Below are 21,611 nucleotides of genomic sequence, written 5' to 3'. Positions count from 1 at the left end.
TGCTCACTGTCTCTGGGGTGGGTGAGGGCTTGTACGTGCGAGGAACGCCTCTCACCAGTTGCGCCTGAGCTGCGACATTCAGGCCACCACTGTCTCCTCAGCTGCTCGCATCTGGATACCTTCATGGTTCAGGTAAGTGCCTTGAATTTCCCAGGCACAATTTCCTGCTTCCTCCACAACAGGCAGCTGCCAGTGTTGGCCTCAGGGCACGTGTCCTTGTGAGCCACTGCCTGGGCACTGGGCCAGGAGATTGTAGTCTGGGGCTCCGGTACTATCACTGGGTGGGGTTGGAGAAACACTGGCCTTGAAGACTCTGCTTGCTGGTCACTGGCTGGGTGACTTGAGGCAACATTTCACCTCTCTGGGGCTCCGTTTCCTCACATGCAAGTCTACCTCTCAGGCTGAACTGAGAGAGTGACAGGGAGTGAGAGGTGTTAACTGCAGAGGGGTTATTCTCCCCCTGTGGATCCTGATAGTGCATTTGGGGACTTGGTACATGAGAGGACCCTCATGGTGCCGTGCTGGAGGCTGGGTGGGGAGCAAGGCATGGACTATGAACGTTAGGCTACAACTTGGAGCTCTTGGATGAAAGACCTCGAGCACCACCAGTCTTGGCATCTTTTCACTGCAGCTCTGGCATTTGGGGATTTATAAGTCACCCTCCCTCTGGAAGCCTCAGCTCAAGGTACATTGAGCTGACATGAGATCTCGATTGAGCCATCTGCTCCTCCCCTCCGGAAAATTATTTCTCGAGAAGACCTGGGTTTGGCTTTGCCATATCCACTTCCACTGCCTTATGAACTCACTTGTCCCTAACGCCACTCCCTTTCCTGGCCGTTTTGCACACATGCACCCCTGAAGGCACATCAAAAGTGGGCACTGCTGAGCCTGGACAACACAAGGCTTGGGAGCTTCTTTTTAAGTTTTTAGGATCTTTTTTCCCCTTCTGAAAATTTAACTGCTGAGAAACAGTGAAAACAATGACCTCAAGTTCCATCACCTCATAACAACCACTGTGGAGTTTGGTGCATTACCTTTCAGTCCTTCTTCCTCTGGGTATAGATAATTTTGAGTTTTATGTATGCTTTTTTTTGATGGAAACACATTCAAGAAACAGAAATACAAACAATACTGTTGTGTTCGCAGCAGAGGCATGCCCAGTCCCCTCCACTGAGAGAACAAGAAAAAGTAAGCAACAGCAAGAGGCAATTTGATTGGACCCAGAAAGGGTTTCTGGGTGCTAGAAATTTGGGATAAACTTATTAGGAAGCTGAACAATCTCCAACTCTGGAGGATTCTGCTAAAGGCCAACACACCACAAAGAACATCTCTGAAACATTAGAAAGTTGCCCTATTTGTAGCAGGAACTAGAAGTTCTTTTAAAGTGCGATATCTACATTTTGAAAATGTGCTTATTTTATGCTTAACAGAAAGGCTGGGTGGTAGAGAAACAAAGAAAGAATCTAACTCTTACACACTAAAAAATCAAAATCATTTTTCCACATTTTCTTCCAGTTGTCTCCAGCCACATAATCAGGTAACATTATGTGAACATGTGGCTACGGCACAATTTTGTATTCTGCTTTTTTCATTTTGTATGATCTCCCAATAATTCTCTAATGATAATTTCTTCCTGATTATCACTCCATTGCTGCATCCTATCCCGTCAAGTAATTCTGTAATTTACTTCTCTAATCCCCCACTGTTTGACATCTATGTAGCTCCCTGTTTATTTGTACCATGGTAAACATGTTTATGCATTTAGCTTTTACTTTCTTTGGATTACTTATTAGCCTAGACTTCTAGAAATGATGTTATTGAATCAAAGGACATGACCATTTTTGGAATGTATTACCATTTGCTTTCAAAAAAATAATTTTTTAAATCAATGTATACTGCCACTGGCTATGCGGGACAATCAGTTTCACCACAACTTTGACAGAATAGGACTTTATCATTATTTTTCATTTTCTGCTAGCAAATAGGTATAGTTTCTAACTGTGGACCAACGAATATGCCAGGCAAGCAATCAACTATGATGGCCGAGCAAATATGAACAGAATTTACTCCTATAATGAAATAAATCAGACTCAAGATTAATCTGAGAGGTATGATGGTATGGTCAACTATCACACTGAAAAAAGCGTGTGCAGTCAGCATGACTCAGCTCAGCCAAAGACCTGTACAGTTTGCCCTCTCCTCCTTAGTTGTCTAGGATTTATATTCAGAATCAACATCTTTTTTATTGAACAGTAAGTAGGAAATCAGCATTACAGTACAATAGAAAATTCAGAAATACAGAATAAAGATATCAAAAGATACTCCATTCAAATGAGTTATTATAAACCTGTTGCTATCATCCTACATGAATAAGCTACTATTATATTCTGTCCCTTACTTCAGTATAGAAGAATATGATTAATTTCTTAATCATAAAAAGAATATGGGCTGGGTGTGGTGGCTCAAGCCTGTAATCCTAGCTCTTTGGGAGGCTGAGGTGGGAGGATCACTTGAGGATAGGAGTTTGAGAGCAACCTGAGCAACACAGCAAGACCCTGTCTCTACAAAAAAATAAAAAAAATTATCCAGGCTTGGTGGTGTGCACCTACAACCCCAGCCACTCAGAGGCTGAGGCAGGCAGATCCCTTGAGCCCAGGAGTTTGAGGTTGCAGTGAGCTGTGATGATGCCACTGCACTCTAGCTTGGGCAACAGAGTGAGACCCTGTCTCTCTCTCTTTCTCTCTCTCTCTCTCTCTCACATACACACACACACACACACACAAGAATATCATTAATTGTATATTATTTTAAAAACCCAAATGCATAAATAAAACATTGTCCACAAAGTGGCACAAACAAATATGTAAATACATTTACATATTTTCTTTAGCAACAGGTGCAATGTGGATGTGATTTATATTTAAACAATAGCATATACATGTCAACTTACTAAAAAATTACTGGCCCAAAATACTGTTTGCCTTAATGTGTATATACATCACAGTTACCCCATAATAAATTTAATTGACAAAGAAACTAAACTAATTATAATATATAATTAAAAATGAAGAATCACAGCAGCTGGCCACCACGACTCCCTCGAGACCACCTCCATAAAGACATTTCCCTGAATTGCAGGAATTCCACTCCTCTAAGGGGTGTGTGACATCAATGATGTCACCAGGAGTTGTGCGGTGGCCAGACTTTCTGGCAGAGAGAGTATTATTTGGAGTCCTCAGCAAATTCTAGGAGCCTGCTTTTAGTTTAAAAACATCAAATTTTAATAGTAATTCATAATTTAAGAAATTACTGGTAAATTGCCCCTTATTTTTAGATAAAAATGAAAGTTTATATAATTGCATGTCACGTGACAGGAGAAGTGAAGAAAGGATTGATTTTTCCAGATGTGTTCCAGGCCCATCCAGAGGGCCCTGTGGCTGTGGAGTGTGGAGGAAAAGATGGGGGTTGGGGGGAAGAGATGTGCTTTGACACCCCTCCATCATCTCCCTGTCCCTCCTCCAAGCCGTCAGAATAAAAGAATGTATAGTTTTTCATGCAGAGAGTTGACATTTTCTCAATCTTATTGCAAGTGTGAATTCGTGAATTATGTGTCTATGGAAAGTTTTGCAATTTTTATTGATTTGTACCTAACACCTAAATAAAAACAAAATGCTTGCTATGTAAATACAGCTTCAAGACAACCAGATTGCTGCCCCCAAGCACCTTCTGTAGACAAACTGTGGAGCTGCCACTGCTCTGAGGCCCATTGGTGGGTCAGTCTGTCCCGTACCCCAGGCATCACTGTTCTAAGCCGAAAGAGTGAGCCCGGGCCAGGAGGCGGGGAGGGCACAGGGAGTGCCTGGAGCTGCAGGTTGTCTGTGTGGCAGAGGTGCACAAGGGGCTGGGAGAGTACTGGGAGCTGAGGCTGTGGGTGGGCAGGGTGCCTTGGGCATGCTGAGCATCGCTGAGCTCAGACTTCACTCTGCTTCAATCATAGGAACTATGGAGAGGCTTAAAGCAGAGAAAGGCCAGAGTTGTACTTATATTTGGCAGCCAGGGCTGGGCCAGATAGGCATCCCCAGCCAGAGAAAGTGCAAGGGTCCAGGTACAGAGATAATGAGAACCTGGACTAAAGCAGGGGAGGTGGGGATGGAGAGAAGGGGAGTGGATCTGAAAGCTGATGTGCAGGTAAAATTGAGTGGCTGACTGAAAGAGGTGGCGGGAGGTGGGGTGGCGGGAGGTGGGAGGGTGGGAGGGAAAGTGACAGGCAAGATCTCCAGCTTTTCATAGTAGTGGGAAGATATGGCTGGGCTCCTTTCAATCACCCTGCCCCGCTCTTCTCCATGAATACATGGGTTTTCAGTTGCCATGGGCTATTCATATGGCCATTTCTGGTGCTGACACCAGCGTGGTCAGGTGGGAGCATGGCTTTTCTGAGCATGAGCAGTAACAATCTGGGGACTAGGGATGAATCAGGGCAAGAATTCTGCATGCCGACGAGCCTAAGATCAGCTCAGACCCTCATTCCACACCTTTCCAAAGTCCAAAACCCTTCCCAGGACTTCTGTGGATCCCCTACCAGGCCACCTCTTTCCCTACAGTCAGTCCTGGCTGGCAGCCTCTGCTCCTGCTGCACTGACCCAGGGTGAAATGCTGCTGCTTCCTTGGACCCCCATGCCACCAAAACAAATCTGCTCACAAAGCATGGGCAGACGCAGCAGACTTTACTAAAGATTGAGCAGGGGGCCCCCAGAAAGGTTTATAATGCATCAATGCAAACAACTGCGAACTGAAGGTAATACCGCCCTGTTACGAAAATGTCTTTGCCACCCCGACCCTGAACACTTTCCTTCAGTTGCTTCTCCCACCTTTGCACCATCCTGCTGGCTCCCCTTCTTTTGATCGTTCCAGCCCTTCTTCTCCTAACCTTCTCCCACAGAACTCCAAATTCTCCCTCCTTTGTGACCCAGAGGAATTCAACACTCCCCAGTTCCTACCAGCAAACCTCATTCTCAGCCAGCTTTGCAGACTCAGAGACTCTCTGCAGAACACAGGCCCTTCTGCTCTTGACAGCAGCTGCCCTCCTTGGAAGGCACTTGCAGTTGTAAATAGCACTTTTTTGGTTTGCTCTTAATAATGTCCCATGCTTGGTGATCCTCAGAGCTCTCTTGCACGCATCATCTCTTGGAAGCTTTTCAGAAGCCTCTAAGGAGGAAGGTGAGATGTTACGGGTCTTGTTTGGGTGCAAAAGCTAGTGCCCAGCAAAGTGGGGACGAGAAACCTGTTCCCTTGATGCTCAGCCCAGGGCCCTTCAGGGCTTCATTATGTGAATATGAATGTATCTTTCACATTGTAAACTGTACTTCTCACTGAGGATCTCGGTTTTATAAAAAGGCAAATACTGAAAAAACCCACAGTCTCAGGAATTCCTGGTGAAAGATTATGTGATTTCTGTCCCTGATTCCCTAGAAATGCCTTTCGGAGAAGTGAGAGTGGGGCTGAGGTGGTTACGGCCTTCAGATGCTCCCCCATGCACCTGCCCCCTTCCCTGTGGAATGTCTTGCTCAATCCTTTCCCCTGAAACCACTCAGAATTGCAACAGGCTCACAGATGTTCCTTGAAAATGTCTTGGGCAACTAGAGGAATGGGGAGAAATGAGAGGGAAGCTGGAATCCCCCCTCCCTACACTTGACCTCCGCTTTCCAGGCAGCCTCCTGACCTCAGTGGGCAATGGCAGATGGAGGGCAGGGACTCTGCCCAAGGTCACATGTCCAGGTGAGGTGGCTTTAGAGTTAGACTGCACAGTGTAGGAATTTCAGAGCCTGGATCCAAACTGTTTACTGCCCTGCATCATTAGAGGGGAAGTGCACCCAGAGCAGGGGAAAGAGGCTGGGGCAGCATTTGTTCATTCAGGCATTCACAGATATGCATGTAGTGTCTACTGTGTCCCAGCTGGTATTCTAGGCACTGGAAACATAGTGGTAAAGACAGGCAGGGGGCCAGGCGCACTGGCTCACACCTGTAATCCTAGCACTTTGGGAGGCTGAGGCAGGAGGGTTACTTGAGGCCAGGAGTTCAAGACCAGCCTGAGCAACATAGCATGACCCCCCATCTCTACAAAAACTTAAAAAAAAAAAGGAGATTAAAACAAACAAAAAAAAGGGAGACACATTTTCTCAGGACCTCTTGAGACCATGTGCTCTGGGCCTGCACACACATTTGGCTCAGAATAAACCTCTTTAAATTATTTTACAGAGTTTTTTTCGGTTAACATAAAAAAAATCACAACATTTCATGTAAGAGTTTAAAAACAAGGTAGAGCGAAAATGTCAGATGTGAAAAATATGATTATTTACCATCAAAAGGTACTAAGGTCTTTTTCTTGTTCAGAAGGATTAACTTTTGACTGTGTAAGTAAAGTGTGTGTGTCAGAAATGTACAGGCAACCACTAAAACAAACAAACAAACAAAAGATTGATAGAGAGAGAGAGAAAGAGAGAGGGGCAAGGCCCGGGCTCTCATGGTGCTGACATGCCAGTGTGGGACACAGACAATGAACAAATGAACAAAGAGAACAAATATACCAAGAGACAGTTGTCACTGTAACAGGCTCAGTTGGAGGGAAATGCCTTTCACATATTGATGATAAATAACACAGACATTTGCAGGGTTAGTGTTGTCCCTTCATGTAGCTGAGGCGCTTCCCTCAGGAGGGGCAGGTGAGGAGGAAGGCAGACGGCAGGAGGAAGGCCTCCCTGATCCAAATTGTGAAGAAAGTGCCGGGAGAGTGGGGGCGGGGCTGGAAGGCGGAGGAGGAGTTTGTGTGTCTGGCTGTCCTCCAGCTGTCTGCCCCCATCTCCCAGGGCACCAACTTGGCCTCCTGCTTCAGAGAAAAAGGAAGCTTTTGGGAATGCACTTTCAGCATTCTGCACCCACACCCACAGCCTTCTCTCTGACTCCATTCAGCCTCTCTCTCTCTCTCTCTCTCTTTCTCTCTCTCTCTCTCTCTCTCTCTCTGTCTCCTTGGTCCCTTTGTTTTTGTTTTTTTTTTCTTTCCTTTTATCTGAAGTCTTTTGTTCACATCCTTGTCTGGGCCTGGGAGGGGTATCTCCTTGCCTTCTGGGATATTCTTTTCTCCTGTTCCTGTCCTTCTTCTCTGGCTGTTCTTTCTCAACCTCCCTTGCAAGTTCCTCTTCCTCTTTCCTTCCAGTGTGATGCATGGCTTCCCCGGGATCCCATCTCTCCCTCCGGTTTTCTCAGAGTGAATGAGATTCAGTCTATCCTGAGGGCAGGATGTTTGAGGAGAAAGGGGAGGGAGAGTACAGGAGCACGGAGCTCCTGAGCAGGGAGCACCCTCCAGGGAGAGGACACCAAGCAGGGAGGACCGATACCTACACTACAGGGTCTTTTTGGTCCTGCAGAAACTTCATCCCTGCGTCCACATTGTATTCAGCTGTAACTATCCTCCAAAGACTTGAGACAAAGATTCTGAGATGTCCTTGCTCCTGCCCATGCCCGGTGTCTAGCACACCCAGCCAAGCGACTTTAAATGTAGGGAATGTGGGGGAGGAGGGAGCACGGAGCCTTTCTCTGGAGATTGTGGCTCATCAGTGGTGGAATTCCAGGTAGCCCTGTACTGACAAGCAGACAGGAAAGGTATTTGGGTTCAAGGAGTCTTTTTCAGGGCCTGTCCCTCCGCCTAGCTCCTGCTGGTGCCATGACTGTTACAGGGCATAAGCATCCAGTCTCATCACCTGGAGGCTGGACTCAGTGTCCCCACGGAGGCCTGAGAACCACCACAAGTGCTTCTTCAAAATGCTGATTCCTGAGTCCCACACCAGACCCACATATCAGAATTGGGAGTCAAGGGGGGACATAAAACCCTGTATTAAAATGCATTTCAATCCATTTCCCAGGCAATTCAAATGTAACATTTGAGAAGCCCTGGCTTGGTGGTCACATGTTAAGGCCCCAGAGTCAGACAGACCTGGGTTTGGCTGTGATTTTTCCACTTACTAGCTCTGCAACCGTAGGCAAATTATTGAGCCTCTGTTTTCTCATCTGTAAAACGGCATAATAATAATTATTACCTACCTCTTTAGAGCTTTCATGAAGATTAAATAAGCTGGGGTGTGTAAAGTGGTTAGAACTGGTGGTAAGACAGCATGAAATGCCTGCTAGTTTTCAAAGTGCACTTCCATGCTGAGGTTTTCATTATGTGGAAGAAGTCACAGCTAATGACTAAGGTCTTGCCAATATTGGAAGTTCTTGAACCATGGTTCTGCTTTCAGTTCTGTTTTAAAAAGAAAGAACTTATCAGCTTGGTGTCAACACAGAGTAAAGAGAGCAGAGTAAAGAGAGCACAAACTCATCAGACTGGACTGAGCTGGCCTCTCAGGTTAGTCAATTACTGTGTAACCTTTAGCAAATTTCTTAACCTCTCTGACTTCTATTTCCATATCTGTAAAACGGGAGTAACAATAGCTGGACCCCTTGAAAAGTTATAATGAGGACTGTGTGATAACATGTACGTCAGTGGTTCTCAAGCTTGGCCTCATATTAGAATCATCTGAAGAGCTTTATAATAAAAGCAAACAAACAAAGCCAGGTGCAGTGGTGCATGCTGGTAGTCCCAGCTACTCAGGGCAGCTGAGGTGGGAGGATCACTTGAGCCCAGGAGTTTGGGGCCAGCCTGGGCAACATAACAAGACCCCGTCTCTAGAAAAAAATTAAAAATTAGCAGGGTGTGGTGGCGCACACCTGTAGTCCTAGCCATTTGGGAGGCTGAGGCAGGAGCATCGCTTGAGCCAAGGAGTTCGCCGTTGCAGTGAGCTGTGATGATCACACCAGTGCACTTCAGCCTGGTCAACAGAGTGAGACCCTGTCTCTTAAAAAAAAAAAAGAGTAAGGAAATGGATTCTCCCATATAAGCGTCCACAAGGGACACAGCCTTGCCAGCACTTTGATTTTAGCCCAGCCAGACTTTCCTTGGACTTCTGAAACCAGAACTGTAAGATAATAAATTTGAGTTATTTCATGCCACTAAGTATGTGGTGATTTGTTAGAGCAGCCCTAGGAAATGAGTTACTTTAGATTATTAAGCAGACTCATTTCAGTTTTTAAAATTCAGTCATGCTCATTTTGAAACTTAACTCAAAGCTCTGCCCTTTGCCCCAGGGAGGGGCATGGGAAGAGGGGTGGAGGCTGCCCAGATCTCTCAACAACTGCTTCCCTGCACTTACTTCCCTGGAGCTGGACTGAGGAGGAAAGAGGGGGACAAACAATTTTCCATGGGAAGTCTCCCTTGAGTGGGCCATTACTGTGGGTCTAATTTGTATGGTGGGGCAGGGGCTCCCAATTGGCCCACCCATGAGGGACTCAACCCCTGGTCCTCGAGGGCTCTCTGTGGTGCCTTGAGAGATGCAGCTGCATCTTTGGGCCGCTTCTCAGCATCCTCTCAGGCAAGCACTTCTTTGCCATCATTCAGTAGCTCTCAGCAGTCCTGCACCCACAATCTTCCTGACCCTCTGTGGCCTCAATTCCAGGCCTGCCGGCAAGGGTCGGATCCAGCTTCCATACCTTCCGAAGGGAAGGGCCGAACTTGACCGTGCAGCCATGGTGCATCTCCCACTGGCTGTTTTACTTGCCATCCCTCCGTGAGGCTCCTCTCCTCTCTCTGGAAGCACCCTGGCCATTAAACTAGACTGTTGGCCTAGAGGACATCTCACTGGAAGTGGGGTGTGATTCTCTTGGGCCCCCTCTCTCAGCTGCACGCTCCCAAAAAAGACAAAGTCTTCTCAATTCTGTTGAAAAGGCATCTCTCAACAGTCTTTGGAGCAGGGGCTGACCCATTGCTATTTCTCTGGTCTTAAAACGTGGGGAACTTGGGACTCTTATTCTCAATGGCGGGCCCTGATCATTCACTCTGGGGGATCTCCTGTGGTCCCTCACACCACCACATCACTGCCACAGCAATGCTCCTTCTAAAGCAAGTTATCCTGAACCCAGTCTGGCCTGTCCTTGATGACTTGGGGGCTTCATTACCAATGTCAACAGAGGAAGGCCCTGTGACATAGAGAGAAAGCATTTGTGCCCTCCATCCTTCCTGGGTGACCTTGGCAGGTCACTGAACTTAGCCCTGGCTCCCTATCTGGGGAGCAGGGTGGTGGCTGAGGGTGAAATGAGGGGAGAGATGGGAAAGCACACGACAGACTGCTAAGACTTCACTGAACATGCTCAAAACATCCAATGGCAAATCAAATCCATTTCATTTATAAGAATAAAACTGAAAAAAAATACTTATCATTCTGAGCAGTCTGAAAATGACCCATAGTTTCACTTTCTGACAACATCATTCCACTTCCTCTTTCTTTCCCAAGAAGCTGATGAGAATGAAATTTCTTTGGCCTTGAAACCTAAAGAGTAGTTTTTCTTGGAAACTACATGACGTGGTCGACTGATTCTTTTCAATTTTATCAAAGTAAATGCACATAGTTCAAAAATCAAGTAATGCAGAGGGTTTTTAACGAAAAGTGACAGCCCCTGTTTTCTCACCCCATGCTTCCACCCAGGCATGCTTCTCAGATCAACAGCTTTTTCTTTTTTTTTTGAGACAGAATGTCACTCTGTTACCCTGGGTAGAGTGCAGTGGCATCATCATGGCTCACTGCAACCTCAAATTCTTGGGCTCAAGCCATCCTCCTGCCTCAGCCTCCTGAGTAGCTGGGATTTCAGGTGTACACCACGATGCCCTGCTAATTTTTCTATTTTTAGTAGAGATGGGGTCTGGCTCTTGCTCAGATTGGTCTCGAACTCCTGAGCTCAAGTGATCCTCCTGCCTCAGCCTCCCAGAGTCAGATACAACAGCTTTGAAGGCACATGTCCTGCTATTTACTTCTGTAGCTCTAAAGGGTATGTTGATGTTGCTTTTGGGAGAAATTCTTGAAGAGTAAAACAAGAAGATAAAGAGATAGAAAGTAGGAGAGGAGAGATAAACAGAAAACCAGGAGTCAACATTTGAATAAAGGGAAAAAGAATTGAGAAAGTGAAGGGAAGGAAATTCTATCTATCTATCTATCTATCCATCCATCCACCCATCTGGTTCCTCAGGGCTAAAGAAGGCAAGATTCTAATTTTATGTTTGTTGAACAAGGATTCTGCCTTCTGACATGTGCCCCTTCCTAAGTCCAGTGTTCTTTTGACCTCACTGGGCCCTGTAAAACTAATGTCACAGCCCCTCCTGAGGGCTAATGTCCAGTCTCCACTTCTTTTCTTCCCCCCTTGCTTCTTCTTCCTCTGTTGCTCTCCTTTGTGCATCCTGAAAAGATGATCTTCCACAAATCTCTGGGTTTTGTTTGTGGGTGCCCAGGGGGTGAGTGATTCCAGGGAGCTGACACTTTGCTCCCTTAAGAGTAAATCCCCAGTACATCATAGATAAAATCACAAAAGCATCATATTGAGCAAAAAAGTAAGCTGCAGAACGTGTCTAGAAGAGCACTAGTTACATATTATTGGTTTTGCTACATATAACTTTATCGATAGCCAAAGAACATTATATTTGATCAAGCCAAAACTTCAGCAAAGAAATGAAACTGAAACTGAAAATCCAAGTCCTAATAACTTAATTAATGAAGATATTTTGTCAGTAATGCAAACACATTTTAACATTTTCAGCCAAGTTAGAAGGTCTTTTTAGTAATAATGGCTTTAGCAGCAGCCTGATTCTACTGCCTGCCTAGGACCGTTTTTTTTTTTTAATTTATTTCAACATATTATGGGGGTACAAAAGTTTAGGTTACGTATATTGCCCTTGCCCCGCCTCCCCCCCCAAAATCAGAGCTTCAAGCATGTCCATCCCCTAGACAGTGCGCATTGCACTCATTATGTATGTATACACCCATCCCCTCCCCTACCCACATCTGCCTGACACCCGATTAATGTCATTCCTAAATGTGCTCTTAGGTGATGATCAGTGAAACCAATTTGATGGTGAGTACATGTGGTGCTTATTTTTCCATTCTTGGGATACTTTACTTAGTAGAATGGGTTCCAGCTCTATCCAGGAAACTAGGACCCTTTTTAAATCATTAATATTACTCAAAAGCATGAATCTGAAGTGACACTGCTTGAACATGTATGGGTGAGTTTCCACTGGCTAAATGGTGACAAAGGAAGTTGATTCTCGTGTAACCAGGATTCTAGAACCTCTCCCAAAGATCTCTCAAGGATCATTTTTACTTTAATATCCAAATAAAATGTCCAGGTGTCCATTACATGAATGAAGGGAGCCCAGCCCCTCCCCAAGATCTCCCTAAATTCCTGGGGGCTACTCAATTAATTAGTCCACCCTGCAGCCTGCGCTCCACTGTCACTCAGAACCTGGTAGCTGCTGTTCTTGCTACTTGCCCACATGTCACCCTCGGCTTGGAAAACCACTGCACACATGTCATTCCCCGCAGGCTCTGCTCATACAAGCCTTTGTGTTGTACAATTTTATCAAAGGTTTGGTGCTAACAGGAAGTTACAACACAGCATAATGCAGGCAGCAGTTTAAGACTGCATATTAGATATCACTGCCCTGTAACTGCATGTGGGGACTTTCTAACCATGCTCTGATTCACTGCCCTCTTCTTGACCTCCCCTTCTGCTACTAACCTTTTCTAAGACTCTCCTTTCTAGTCTGCCAGACTTGGGCCCCCAAATTCTCATTACTTTTCTCTTTCTTGTGCAGGCTAGCTCAGCTTGCTCTGTCTTCAGCTTTACCCTTCTTACCCTCCCTCCCTCAAAGAGACTCATCAAGGTATTTTTCTATCCCCTAAAAAAAAGCTCTCAAAATTCTCTCTCCCCTATTATGAATTAAGTCTGTCTTGCCCTTATGCTATAAAAAGACACTACAGTCAACTATTGGGGTTTGGGGGATTTTTTTCTTTTGTTTTGTTTTGTTTTTTTGAGACAGGGTTTTGCTCTGTTGCCCAGGCTGGTGTGCAGTGGTGCAATTATAGCTCACTGTAAGCTTGAATTCCTGGGCTTAAGCAATCCTCCCAGCTCAGCCTCCCAAGTAGCTGGGACTACAGGTGCACAACCACCACACCTGGCTAATTTTTTAATTTTTTGTAGAGATGGGGTCTTGCTATGTTGCCCAGGCTTGTCTTGAATTCCTGGCCTCAAGCAATCCTCCTGCCTCAGTCTCCCAAAGTGCTGGGTTACAGCCATGAGCCACTGCACCCAGCCCAACTACTATTTTAAATGGCGCCTTCCCCTCCTGCTTCACATTCAGCAATGTAAGAAAAAGCGATGATTGTGTCTACCATTTCTAGAGAACCTAGTAGGTATATTTCTCTAATCCTCACAAACCTTTATGGAGTAGTAGACAGTATCATGCCTGTATTATAGACAGGGACACTGAGGCTCAGAGAAGGTTAAGTGACTTGCCTGTAGTCCCCCAGCTGCTAATCGGTAGGGTTTGACTATGCACCTGTGCCTGGCTGACTCCTAAGCAGATGTCTGCATCTCTACACAACATGGTAGATAACTGCCCCCTCCACACGACGCCACCCATCCATGCCTCTTTCTTCTATCTCCATTCTTCTCAGGATTCCCCTGCAATGAGTTGGTGGGAGACCAATTTCTGGATCATCTTAGCTGTGGCCATGATCATTGTCTCCGTGGGCCTGGGCCTCATCCTGTTCTGTGTCTGTAGGTGGCATCTTAGACAAGGTAATGGTCACCATCTCACCTGGGTGGGGGGGACAGGGGACAAGGTGGTTATCAGTACTGCAGAGCTTCTTTAGGGCAAGAAGCTCAGTTCTGGGCCTGTAAGTGCTGAGTTTGGATTGAGCATGCATTCCAGGTTTGAGTCCTAGCCCTGCTACTGACTTATGTCCCTAGGCCTCAGTTTTCCCATCTGCACAGTGAAAGGAGGGAGGCTAACTAATCTCTAAGAACCCATCCAGCCCTAAGGGTGTGGGTGAAAGCAGAATCTGTTTCAAGGCACAATATGCTCAAATGCTTTCTCTTTGCTACGTGGCTGTTGATCTCAGCATCTTGTCGCTGGGGCTTGCAAGAGAACACACTGTGTGTGTTCTGTGGAAAGTCAACAGCTGTCTTGAGGAGTGAAATATGGACGCAACCCATGGCCAGCATGTTTGGCCACCATGATTGCCTTTCTCCAAGATCACACTCTGAATTTTCTGGTATTATCCCTACCTAGACCAGAAACCTCTTGGCGTCCTCAGACATAAAAAAGCAGCCACCTGGGCATTAACACTGACTTTAGATTATCTACAAGTAGATTTTCCACATTGTCGTTCACCTCCAGAAACATGAAATCTTTGATTCAATGGTGTGTTTGGTGTGTTGTCTTGAGATTTCACCCCTTTAAATAATGACCTAAGCCAGGAGTGTACCTGGGGATGGTGAATATATGGAGAGGTACAGCCACCTGCCCCTGGGGCACCTAAGTGGGGCCTCTCTCAATGACCAAGGCATTGTCTTCCCCATCGCTTCTGGACACAGCCCCCAAATCCTGCTTAACCCAATGCTGAAAGGTCAGTGCTACACAAGAAGTGAAATCTTTTTGGCATTCTTATCAATCTCTCTTTAGAGATAAGAAAATTAAGGCTCAGAGGGAGACAGGATCTTAACTGAGGTGCCATAAGAGTTGGTAGCAGAGTTGGGACCAGAACTCAGGTCTGCTGGGCTCCCAGTTCAATGCTCCCTTCCCTCTATCCCTTAATCATAATTAATTTTTTAATACAAAAAGTATCCTGGGTCCCCTACACTCTTCAATCCATTTGCCTTCTTAAAATTTTTCATTCTCAGATGTGGAAAAAAATAGGACCCCGAACAAAATTTTATCTACTCTCTTTTATCTTGAACCATTCCTATTAACAAGCAAGCTATAATTAATAATAACTTGTATGTCCAGCACACTACTGTTTACAAACTACTTTTCCCATTCCTGATCTCATTTCCTCACAATCACACTTTTGGCTATTCATTTGACTGACTTTTCTGAGTGACAACTAAGTGCCAGGCACAGTACTAGGCAATGAGGAAATAAACGTGGCCCAAATGGTTGTTGTCCTCCCCGGGTCAACACACAGGCTCTGTGGTCAGAAGGTCTGGGTTCAAAGTTCACCTCTATAACTTATTAGTTCTATGTTCCTAAGTCTGTTTCCTCTGGGTGGTTCTTCTTTCAAATGTCCTGGACCTGCCTGTTCTCTGAGAACTTCTAAACTCCAAAATCACAACTTTGCTAATTCTTTCTAAATGAATGTGCTTTTCCCTCCTCTAGCCAAGAAATGGGAAATCGCCAAGCCCTTGAAACAGAACAAAACAGATGAAGAAAAGATGTATGAGTGAGTGGGGGGAAATCCTTTTGCTTTTTACCTTTGAGAACCACCTGTTCACTTCCCCTCTTGCCTCCACTACTGTACTGCCCAGTTTTCCTGTGGAGCTGGCAAGATGTCCTGCCTGTCAACTCTCCCCCCGTAAAGGCAGAGGCCTCGGGACATCCTGGGAGCAGGGCACCATCTGGTGCTCTCTGCTCTCCAAGACATCCCTCGTCTGGTCTATTCCGACGAAGGTCACAGGTCGGGGTCTATGTTGTGGGCCTACCACCCAGGCCATACTTCTTTTCTTTAGAGGGATTCCAGGCATAGCCCTCTGAAAGCTATTGTGCTGAACAAAAACATGCCATGCACTTTACTTTTGTATTTTGTGATATATTGGGTCTTTATGGTTACTCTCTGTCCTGGGGATCCCCAAGACTACCCTTAGGCTTGAGAATTCACTGGAAGGACTAACAGGGCCCAGAAAAGCTATTATACTCATGGTTACAGTTTATTACAGCAAAAGGATGTGGATTAAAATCAGCAAAGGAAAAAGATGCATGGGGTGAAGTCTGGGAGAAACCAGGCACAAGCTTCCTTCCAGGTGTCCTGTCCCATGGGGTCTCACAGAGAGCCTTAATTCTTCTCCCAGAAGTGATGAGTGACAATGTATGTGAAGCACTGTCGACCACAGAAGCTCACGGAGACTTGGTGTCCAGGGATTTCATTTTATTGGGGGTTAGACATGTAGGCATGGAACACCTGCATTTAGCTATTCAGCCTCCAGACCCTCTAGGGGTATCAGATTGAGACGGTATGCTCCAGGGTTCCAGGGGTTCACCATAAATCACATTATTAGCGTGAACTATCTGGTGTGGCCCAAAGCCCCAAGTATATAGAGTTACTCTTATCAAGCAGGATATTCCGAGTTTAGAGATTATCTTCCAGGAGCCAGACAAGAGCCAATCCTTTCTTTGAAATATATGCACTATCTAAAACAAAACTATGCTTTTCTAAAATGGCTTTCGTTGGAGCTTCAGGGGCCCAGCAAATAAGATCTCCTCCCCACCAATTCTGATCCTCTTGAGGAGTAAGACAGATGTATAAGGCAGCCAGGTGACCAAAATATTGCCTTCATTAAGAATAAAAGTGGCATTGCAGAATGTGGCTCTTCTCTGTGGGCAAGTGAGCTCTCCAATTATGGACTGGGCAAACTTTCCTGCCCAGTTCACAGGCAGGAAAACCTCAGGTCTCCCCAGCAGGGCAGGCCCCTTCCTCTGAATGGCAAAGACAAGAGAAGGGTTTGTGATTTCTGCAGTGAGGCTACTCTGGAGGAGAAAACGAGAGGAGCTGGATTTTTGCCAAATTTAGCAGTCAGATGAATTGCCTTCCTCCCCCAGGAAGAGCTACAGAGAGGTAGAGTGAGCCACTGATGGAGCTCTTGCCACATGGCCCCTTCTGCACTCACCCCAACAACCTAAATGTGTTTATGCACTCCCAGCGGGACTTTATCACCTATAGGAGTCAAGTCAGTGCACCCAGGCGAATGGAGGTGTAGGTAAGGGAAGCTTTCTTGGAGTTTACCTTTTTGTAAAACTTCTTACTGAAGTATAATATGAATACAGAAAAGTACACAGTAAGTGTACAACTTGGTGTATTTCCAAAAACTGAACAGACCCAGGTAGCTGGCACCCAGATTAAGAAACAAGATATTACCAATGCTTCAGTGCTTACCTTAGACTGCCTTTCAGCCATTACACCCCAAAGGTAACCACTATTTATAATAGTGTAAGTTAGTTTTTTCTTGTTTTTAAGCTTTATGTGAATGGAATCATACAGTGTGTAGTGTGTATTATTTGGTGTTTGGCTTCTTTTGCTCAACACTATTTTTGTGAGATTCATTGTGTATAGTTGTAGATTATTCATTCTCGTTGCTAGAGTGGGAGTATACCATGACTGATTCATCCATTCTATTGCTGATGGGCATTTGGGTAGTGGGATGGTTAATTTTTTATGTGTCTCTGTTTCTCTGGAGAACCCAGACTAACACAGGTAGTGTCCAGTCTGGGGCTGTTATGAATAGTGCTGCTCTGAACATTCTAGTGCATGTGTTTTGGTGAATATACACAAGCATTTCAGTAGGGTATAGACCCAGTAGTGGGACTGTTGTCTCAGGGTGTGTGTACATTCAGCTTTAGGAGTACATCTGTTTTGTAAGTAGAAGTACATCTGGTACCTACCAGCATCTCCTAATCCAGCTCAGGTGAACACAGGAAAATGCGATCCATGTACTGGGTTATAGCACTTCAACCCTCTTTCCTCAATCGCAGTCATTCCCTGGGCTAGAGGAAATGGTTTCTTTAGGTGCCAGTTACAAATGGGAGGGAGGACCTAGGAAGAGAAGGAAATGCTTCCAATTTGTACAGACAAGATTTGAATGTCCAACACATTCACTTTCCTTAACTTTATCTTTTAAATCTTGGGCAGGCTTGGTCCAAATCAAACACTGACTCCCTCTCTTTCTTTCTCTCCAGGAATGTTCATAACGAATCACCAGTTCAATTACCCCCTCTGCCACCCAGGGATTTCCTTTCTTCAGAAGGCTCCTGTAAGTATATTTTGCTGGTAACAGTTTCATTTAGGGTAGGATAACACATTTATCTAGGTATCTTGGTCAACCCAGGCTGCTGTAACAAAAATACCATAAACTGGGTGGCTTAAACAATAGAAATGTATTTTCTCATGGTCCTGGAGGCTGGATGCTCGAGATCAGGGTGCTGGCTGATTTGGCCTTCCTGGCTTGCAGACAGCTGCCTTCTTGCTGTACCCTTACGTGACCTCTCTTCCATGTGATCGAGCTGGGGAAGAGAGTGGGAAAGCCAGCTCTCTGGTGTTTCCTCTTACAAGGACACTAATCTCATTGGATCAGGGGCCCACCCTTATGACCAAATATAGCCACACAGGGGGTTAGGGCTTCCACATATGAATCTGGGGGAGACATACTCAGTCTGTCACACTAAGATTTGTAGATGCAGCATCCTGTTTAAAAGAGAAGAATAAGTTTTAAAAAGGCAGAATAAGTACCAATGTTAAGCAAAAGGGAACTTGAGGTGTCACTGGGCCTCTCAGTTATTATCAGAAAAACTTGGCCTGGTTCCTTTGACTGGAATGTTCTTCCTTAAGCTCATTGCATGGCTGGCTTTGCCTCATCCTTCAGGAGTCAGCTCGAAAGTCACCACCTCAAAGAGGCCTTCCTGGACCACCTTATCTAAAGTAGCCCTGCTGATTTCCTTCATGAAATTTATGGCAGTGATCTAAAATTGTCTTGTTTAGTTATTATGTATTTGTTTAGTATCTAACTCCTCCACTGGAATATAAACTCCAGGAAAACAGGAACCTTTCTTGTCTTGTTCACCACTATTTATCCGCCACCTGGAACAGTGACTGGAGCTTAGTAGGTACTTAAGAAAAATGTTTTAATTGAATGGATAAGTAATATTAGCTGACATTTATTGAGCATGCACTGTGTTTCAGGCCCCCTCCTAGGCACTTTACAGGCATGATCTCCTTTAATCCTCACAACTCTAAGAGGCAGGTACATTTTGATTCCTCGTTGACAGATGAGGACAATAAGGCACAGAGAAGTTAAGTGACTTAACCATGGTCACACAGCTAGTGACTGCCACCGAAGCCTAAACACAAACTTGGATCTGTTTAACTGCAGAGTTCTTCAGGAAATGAAACGGATGTAGTATTTCAGGTTCTCTTGGGAAAAGATGAGATTGTGGTAGAGGCAGTTCCAATCCCCATCAAAGGGGGAGCTGAGCTGTTTCATCATCTTTCCTTTTGCTATGGACCCATTCTGTACTAATTTCACCTTTTGAAAACACCACTGTCCCCTTCCTTCTTAGTAGAGAGCTCTGTGTGCATGAGGAATTATGGAGAGTCCTCGAAAACAGTGTAAGTCATTGGGAGGGATGCACCAAAAAGGAAATATGGTTAGTATCACTTCCTTGTGAGAATCAGGATCTGTAGACACAATAGTACTCATCTGGCTACCGACTCTGGTCGGTTCCTTTTCTAAGTTTACTTCATGGATCCCACGCAGCACAGTCTTAGGCAGAAAGACAGGAGAGTCAAGATGTCTGACTAATATCTGCCATTACTCACTTGGGTGGTCCTGAGACCGTGTCATGACTGTGTCTAAGTTTCATCTGTAAAATGGGGATCTAGACCACTGGGAAGTGTGAAGATCACTGAAACACATGAAAATCATGCTGAGTAACTTGGTCCAAAATTTGTGAACACACAATAGCTTTGCATCAAAGGACCTTTTTACTCTCTCTCTCTTTCTTTCTTTTTTTTTGAGACAGAGTCTCACTCTGTCGCCCAGACTAGAGCTCACTGCAACCTCCAACTCCTGGGCTCAAGCAACCCTCCGGCCTCAGTCTCCCAAGTAGCTAGGACTATAGGCATGCAACACTACGCCCAGCTAATTTTTAAATTTTTTGTAGAGATAGGGTCTTACCCCGTTGCCCAGGCTGGTCTCAAACGCATGGCCTCAAGCAATCCTCCCTCCTCAGCCTCCCAAAGTGATGACAGGCGTGAGCCACCGTGCCTGGCCTCTGAGCATCTTTTTATGTCTTCCAGCCTCACAAGAAACCCAAAGTCAGCCACCGGCTACCTACTCGTTGGTAAGCAAAGTTAAAAATAAGCAGACTGTTTCCATCCCGAGCTACATTGAGCCTGAAGATGACTACGATGATGTTGAGATGCCTGCAAATACTGAAAACCATCATTTTGAAACAACCATTTCTTCTTTTTGGCAAGCTGAAGATAGTTCACACAGCTTATTTTAAAACAATCAGAATGGCTGGACTTCAATAGGTCTCCAGGTCCCGAAAGCCAGTGGTAATTTATGAAGCTCCATAAGATAAAGCACTGCCTGAACATTATTTGAAGATACCTTCGCGATCAAATGACTGCAGCCAGAGGAAAGATGTGGATGCTCGGCCTTGAGGACTAAGAGGGTCAGCCCCCGTGCTTCTGTTGAGGAAGTGTCCGTGGTGGGGACCACTGGGCTGCACAGCTCCCACCTGCGAGAAATGACTCATGTTTGGGAACTCTTTCCCTTTCATTCCCTTGTTTTGCATGGTTCTAAGTGATCTTACATCTTGGTGTTTGATTGCACAGAGCCATCCCCAGCCAAGCCCTCGCCAAGCACGCTGGTCTTCCCTCCCCCAACCCACCTCCTGCACCAAGAGGCTCTGGGTGGCAGTTACAGCTGAGTGCTCTTGTGTGCAAGTCCCCACACCACACCTTGTGAGTTTGAACAGGGAGTACTTTCTGTTCTTGCAAACCCTCCCCACCTACACACACCCTAAACCCCAGTACCTTTATATGAGGTAGGCCAAACCAACCACAGAGATTCAAGCTCTGACCTAGGTTTTTTCCTGTGCTTACAGGTTGCACTTTAATAATCAATAAAGGACAAAAGTTACCTTCTGATTTACACCCAGAGGTGTCATTTTGCAATAGGTATGCTGGGAGTGCTACAAGAAAAGTAGGTTCCCCCGGGAAAATCAAAGAGAATAGGAAAGAAAGGGGCCATTTAGCATCATGTTCAAGATGTGAGTTTAGGAGACTTAACATCCCCTTTCCATAATTTTTATTATTACTTCTTCCCTTACACAGAGTTCTATGAAAACAGCCTCAAGCCCCTTCCTTCCAGATCACCGTCTCTGAGCATCCGGGAGGCAGAAAGTCCAGTGTGATATGCTGCAGCCAGAGAGACGCATGGCAGTGAGCTGCTGTCCTGTTAAACAAGCGCCCCAGTGGCCCAACTCAGCTCTGTGGGGTCCTAGACCTCATCAATTCCTTCTAGTTGATCAGCTAGACTTGACTCATTCTAACCATACTCCCAAGATGCTGATTTCTAAGCAACACCTGGGAAGTTTGGCTAATGAGCAGGCTTGCAGAGAGAACATCATGAACGTGGAAAGGCCTGGAAGTAGCCTCCCCATACTGAGCTCTTTCTCAAGAGATGGGAACTTGTGTTCCTGCCACATTCAAGCTTTCCCACTCAGCCAGTGCTGGAACAGTGGCTTCCTCCCTGGTTCTCTCTTTTTAGACTCCGTGGAGACTTTCAGGTTTCTGTTAATACCTCCTCATTTTAGGCCAGTGGTTCTCTAACTATGGCCTTATGGAACTCTGGTATCTACAAGCTAAAGAGAGGACTTATTTCCTGAATTGTAGAAGAAAAATAAGTCAAAGGATGGA

General features: G+C 45.5%; 1 protein-coding gene across 3 annotated transcripts; it reads left to right on the top strand.

The window, feature by feature from the left end:
- The first annotated feature begins 32 nt into the window (after window positions 1–32).
- Window positions 33–21,006, top strand: LOC123621257 (SLP adaptor and CSK interacting membrane protein). 3 transcript variants are annotated; one of them, XM_045527153.1, is made up of 6 exons: window positions 8,383–8,398; window positions 11,962–11,988; window positions 13,593–13,716; window positions 15,296–15,353; window positions 17,867–17,940; window positions 19,983–21,006. In XM_045527153.1, the coding sequence occupies exons 2-6, from the start codon at window positions 11,965–11,967 to the stop codon at window positions 20,189–20,191; spliced, it is 489 nt and encodes a 162-aa protein (XP_045383109.1). In that variant the 5' UTR covers window positions 8,383–8,398; window positions 11,962–11,964; the 3' UTR covers window positions 20,192–21,006. The 3 variants fall into 3 exon arrangements, with proteins under 3 accessions (XP_045383110.1, XP_045383109.1, XP_045383108.1); XM_045527152.1 differs by having other exon boundaries at window positions 15,296–15,359; window positions 19,983–21,005; XM_045527154.1 differs by lacking the exons at window positions 8,383–8,398; window positions 11,962–11,988 and adding an exon at window positions 33–132 and having other exon boundaries at window positions 15,296–15,359; window positions 19,983–21,004.
- Window positions 21,007–21,611: the final 605 nt, after the last annotated feature.

The sequence above is a fragment of the Lemur catta genome, chromosome 15, assembly GCF_020740605.2.
Source record: "Lemur catta isolate mLemCat1 chromosome 15, mLemCat1.pri, whole genome shotgun sequence".
NCBI classification, from domain to species: domain Eukaryota; kingdom Metazoa; phylum Chordata; class Mammalia; order Primates; family Lemuridae; genus Lemur; species Lemur catta.
This window is presented reverse-complemented; position numbering and strand designations above follow the sequence as displayed.

What these genes read in the sequence shown, in the direction of transcription:
- LOC123621257 (XM_045527152.1), top strand. Translation starts at nt 11,965, where the DNA reads ATGATCAGTGAAACCAATTTGATG. An exon ending in TCAGTGAAACCAATTTGATG is followed by an intron (nt 11,989 to 13,592) that starts GTGAGTACATGT and finishes CATTCTTCTCAG; the next exon opens with GATTCCCCTGCAATGAGTTG. An exon ending in TAGGTGGCATCTTAGACAAG is followed by an intron (nt 13,717 to 15,295) that starts GTAATGGTCACC and finishes TCCCTCCTCTAG; the next exon opens with CCAAGAAATGGGAAATCGCC.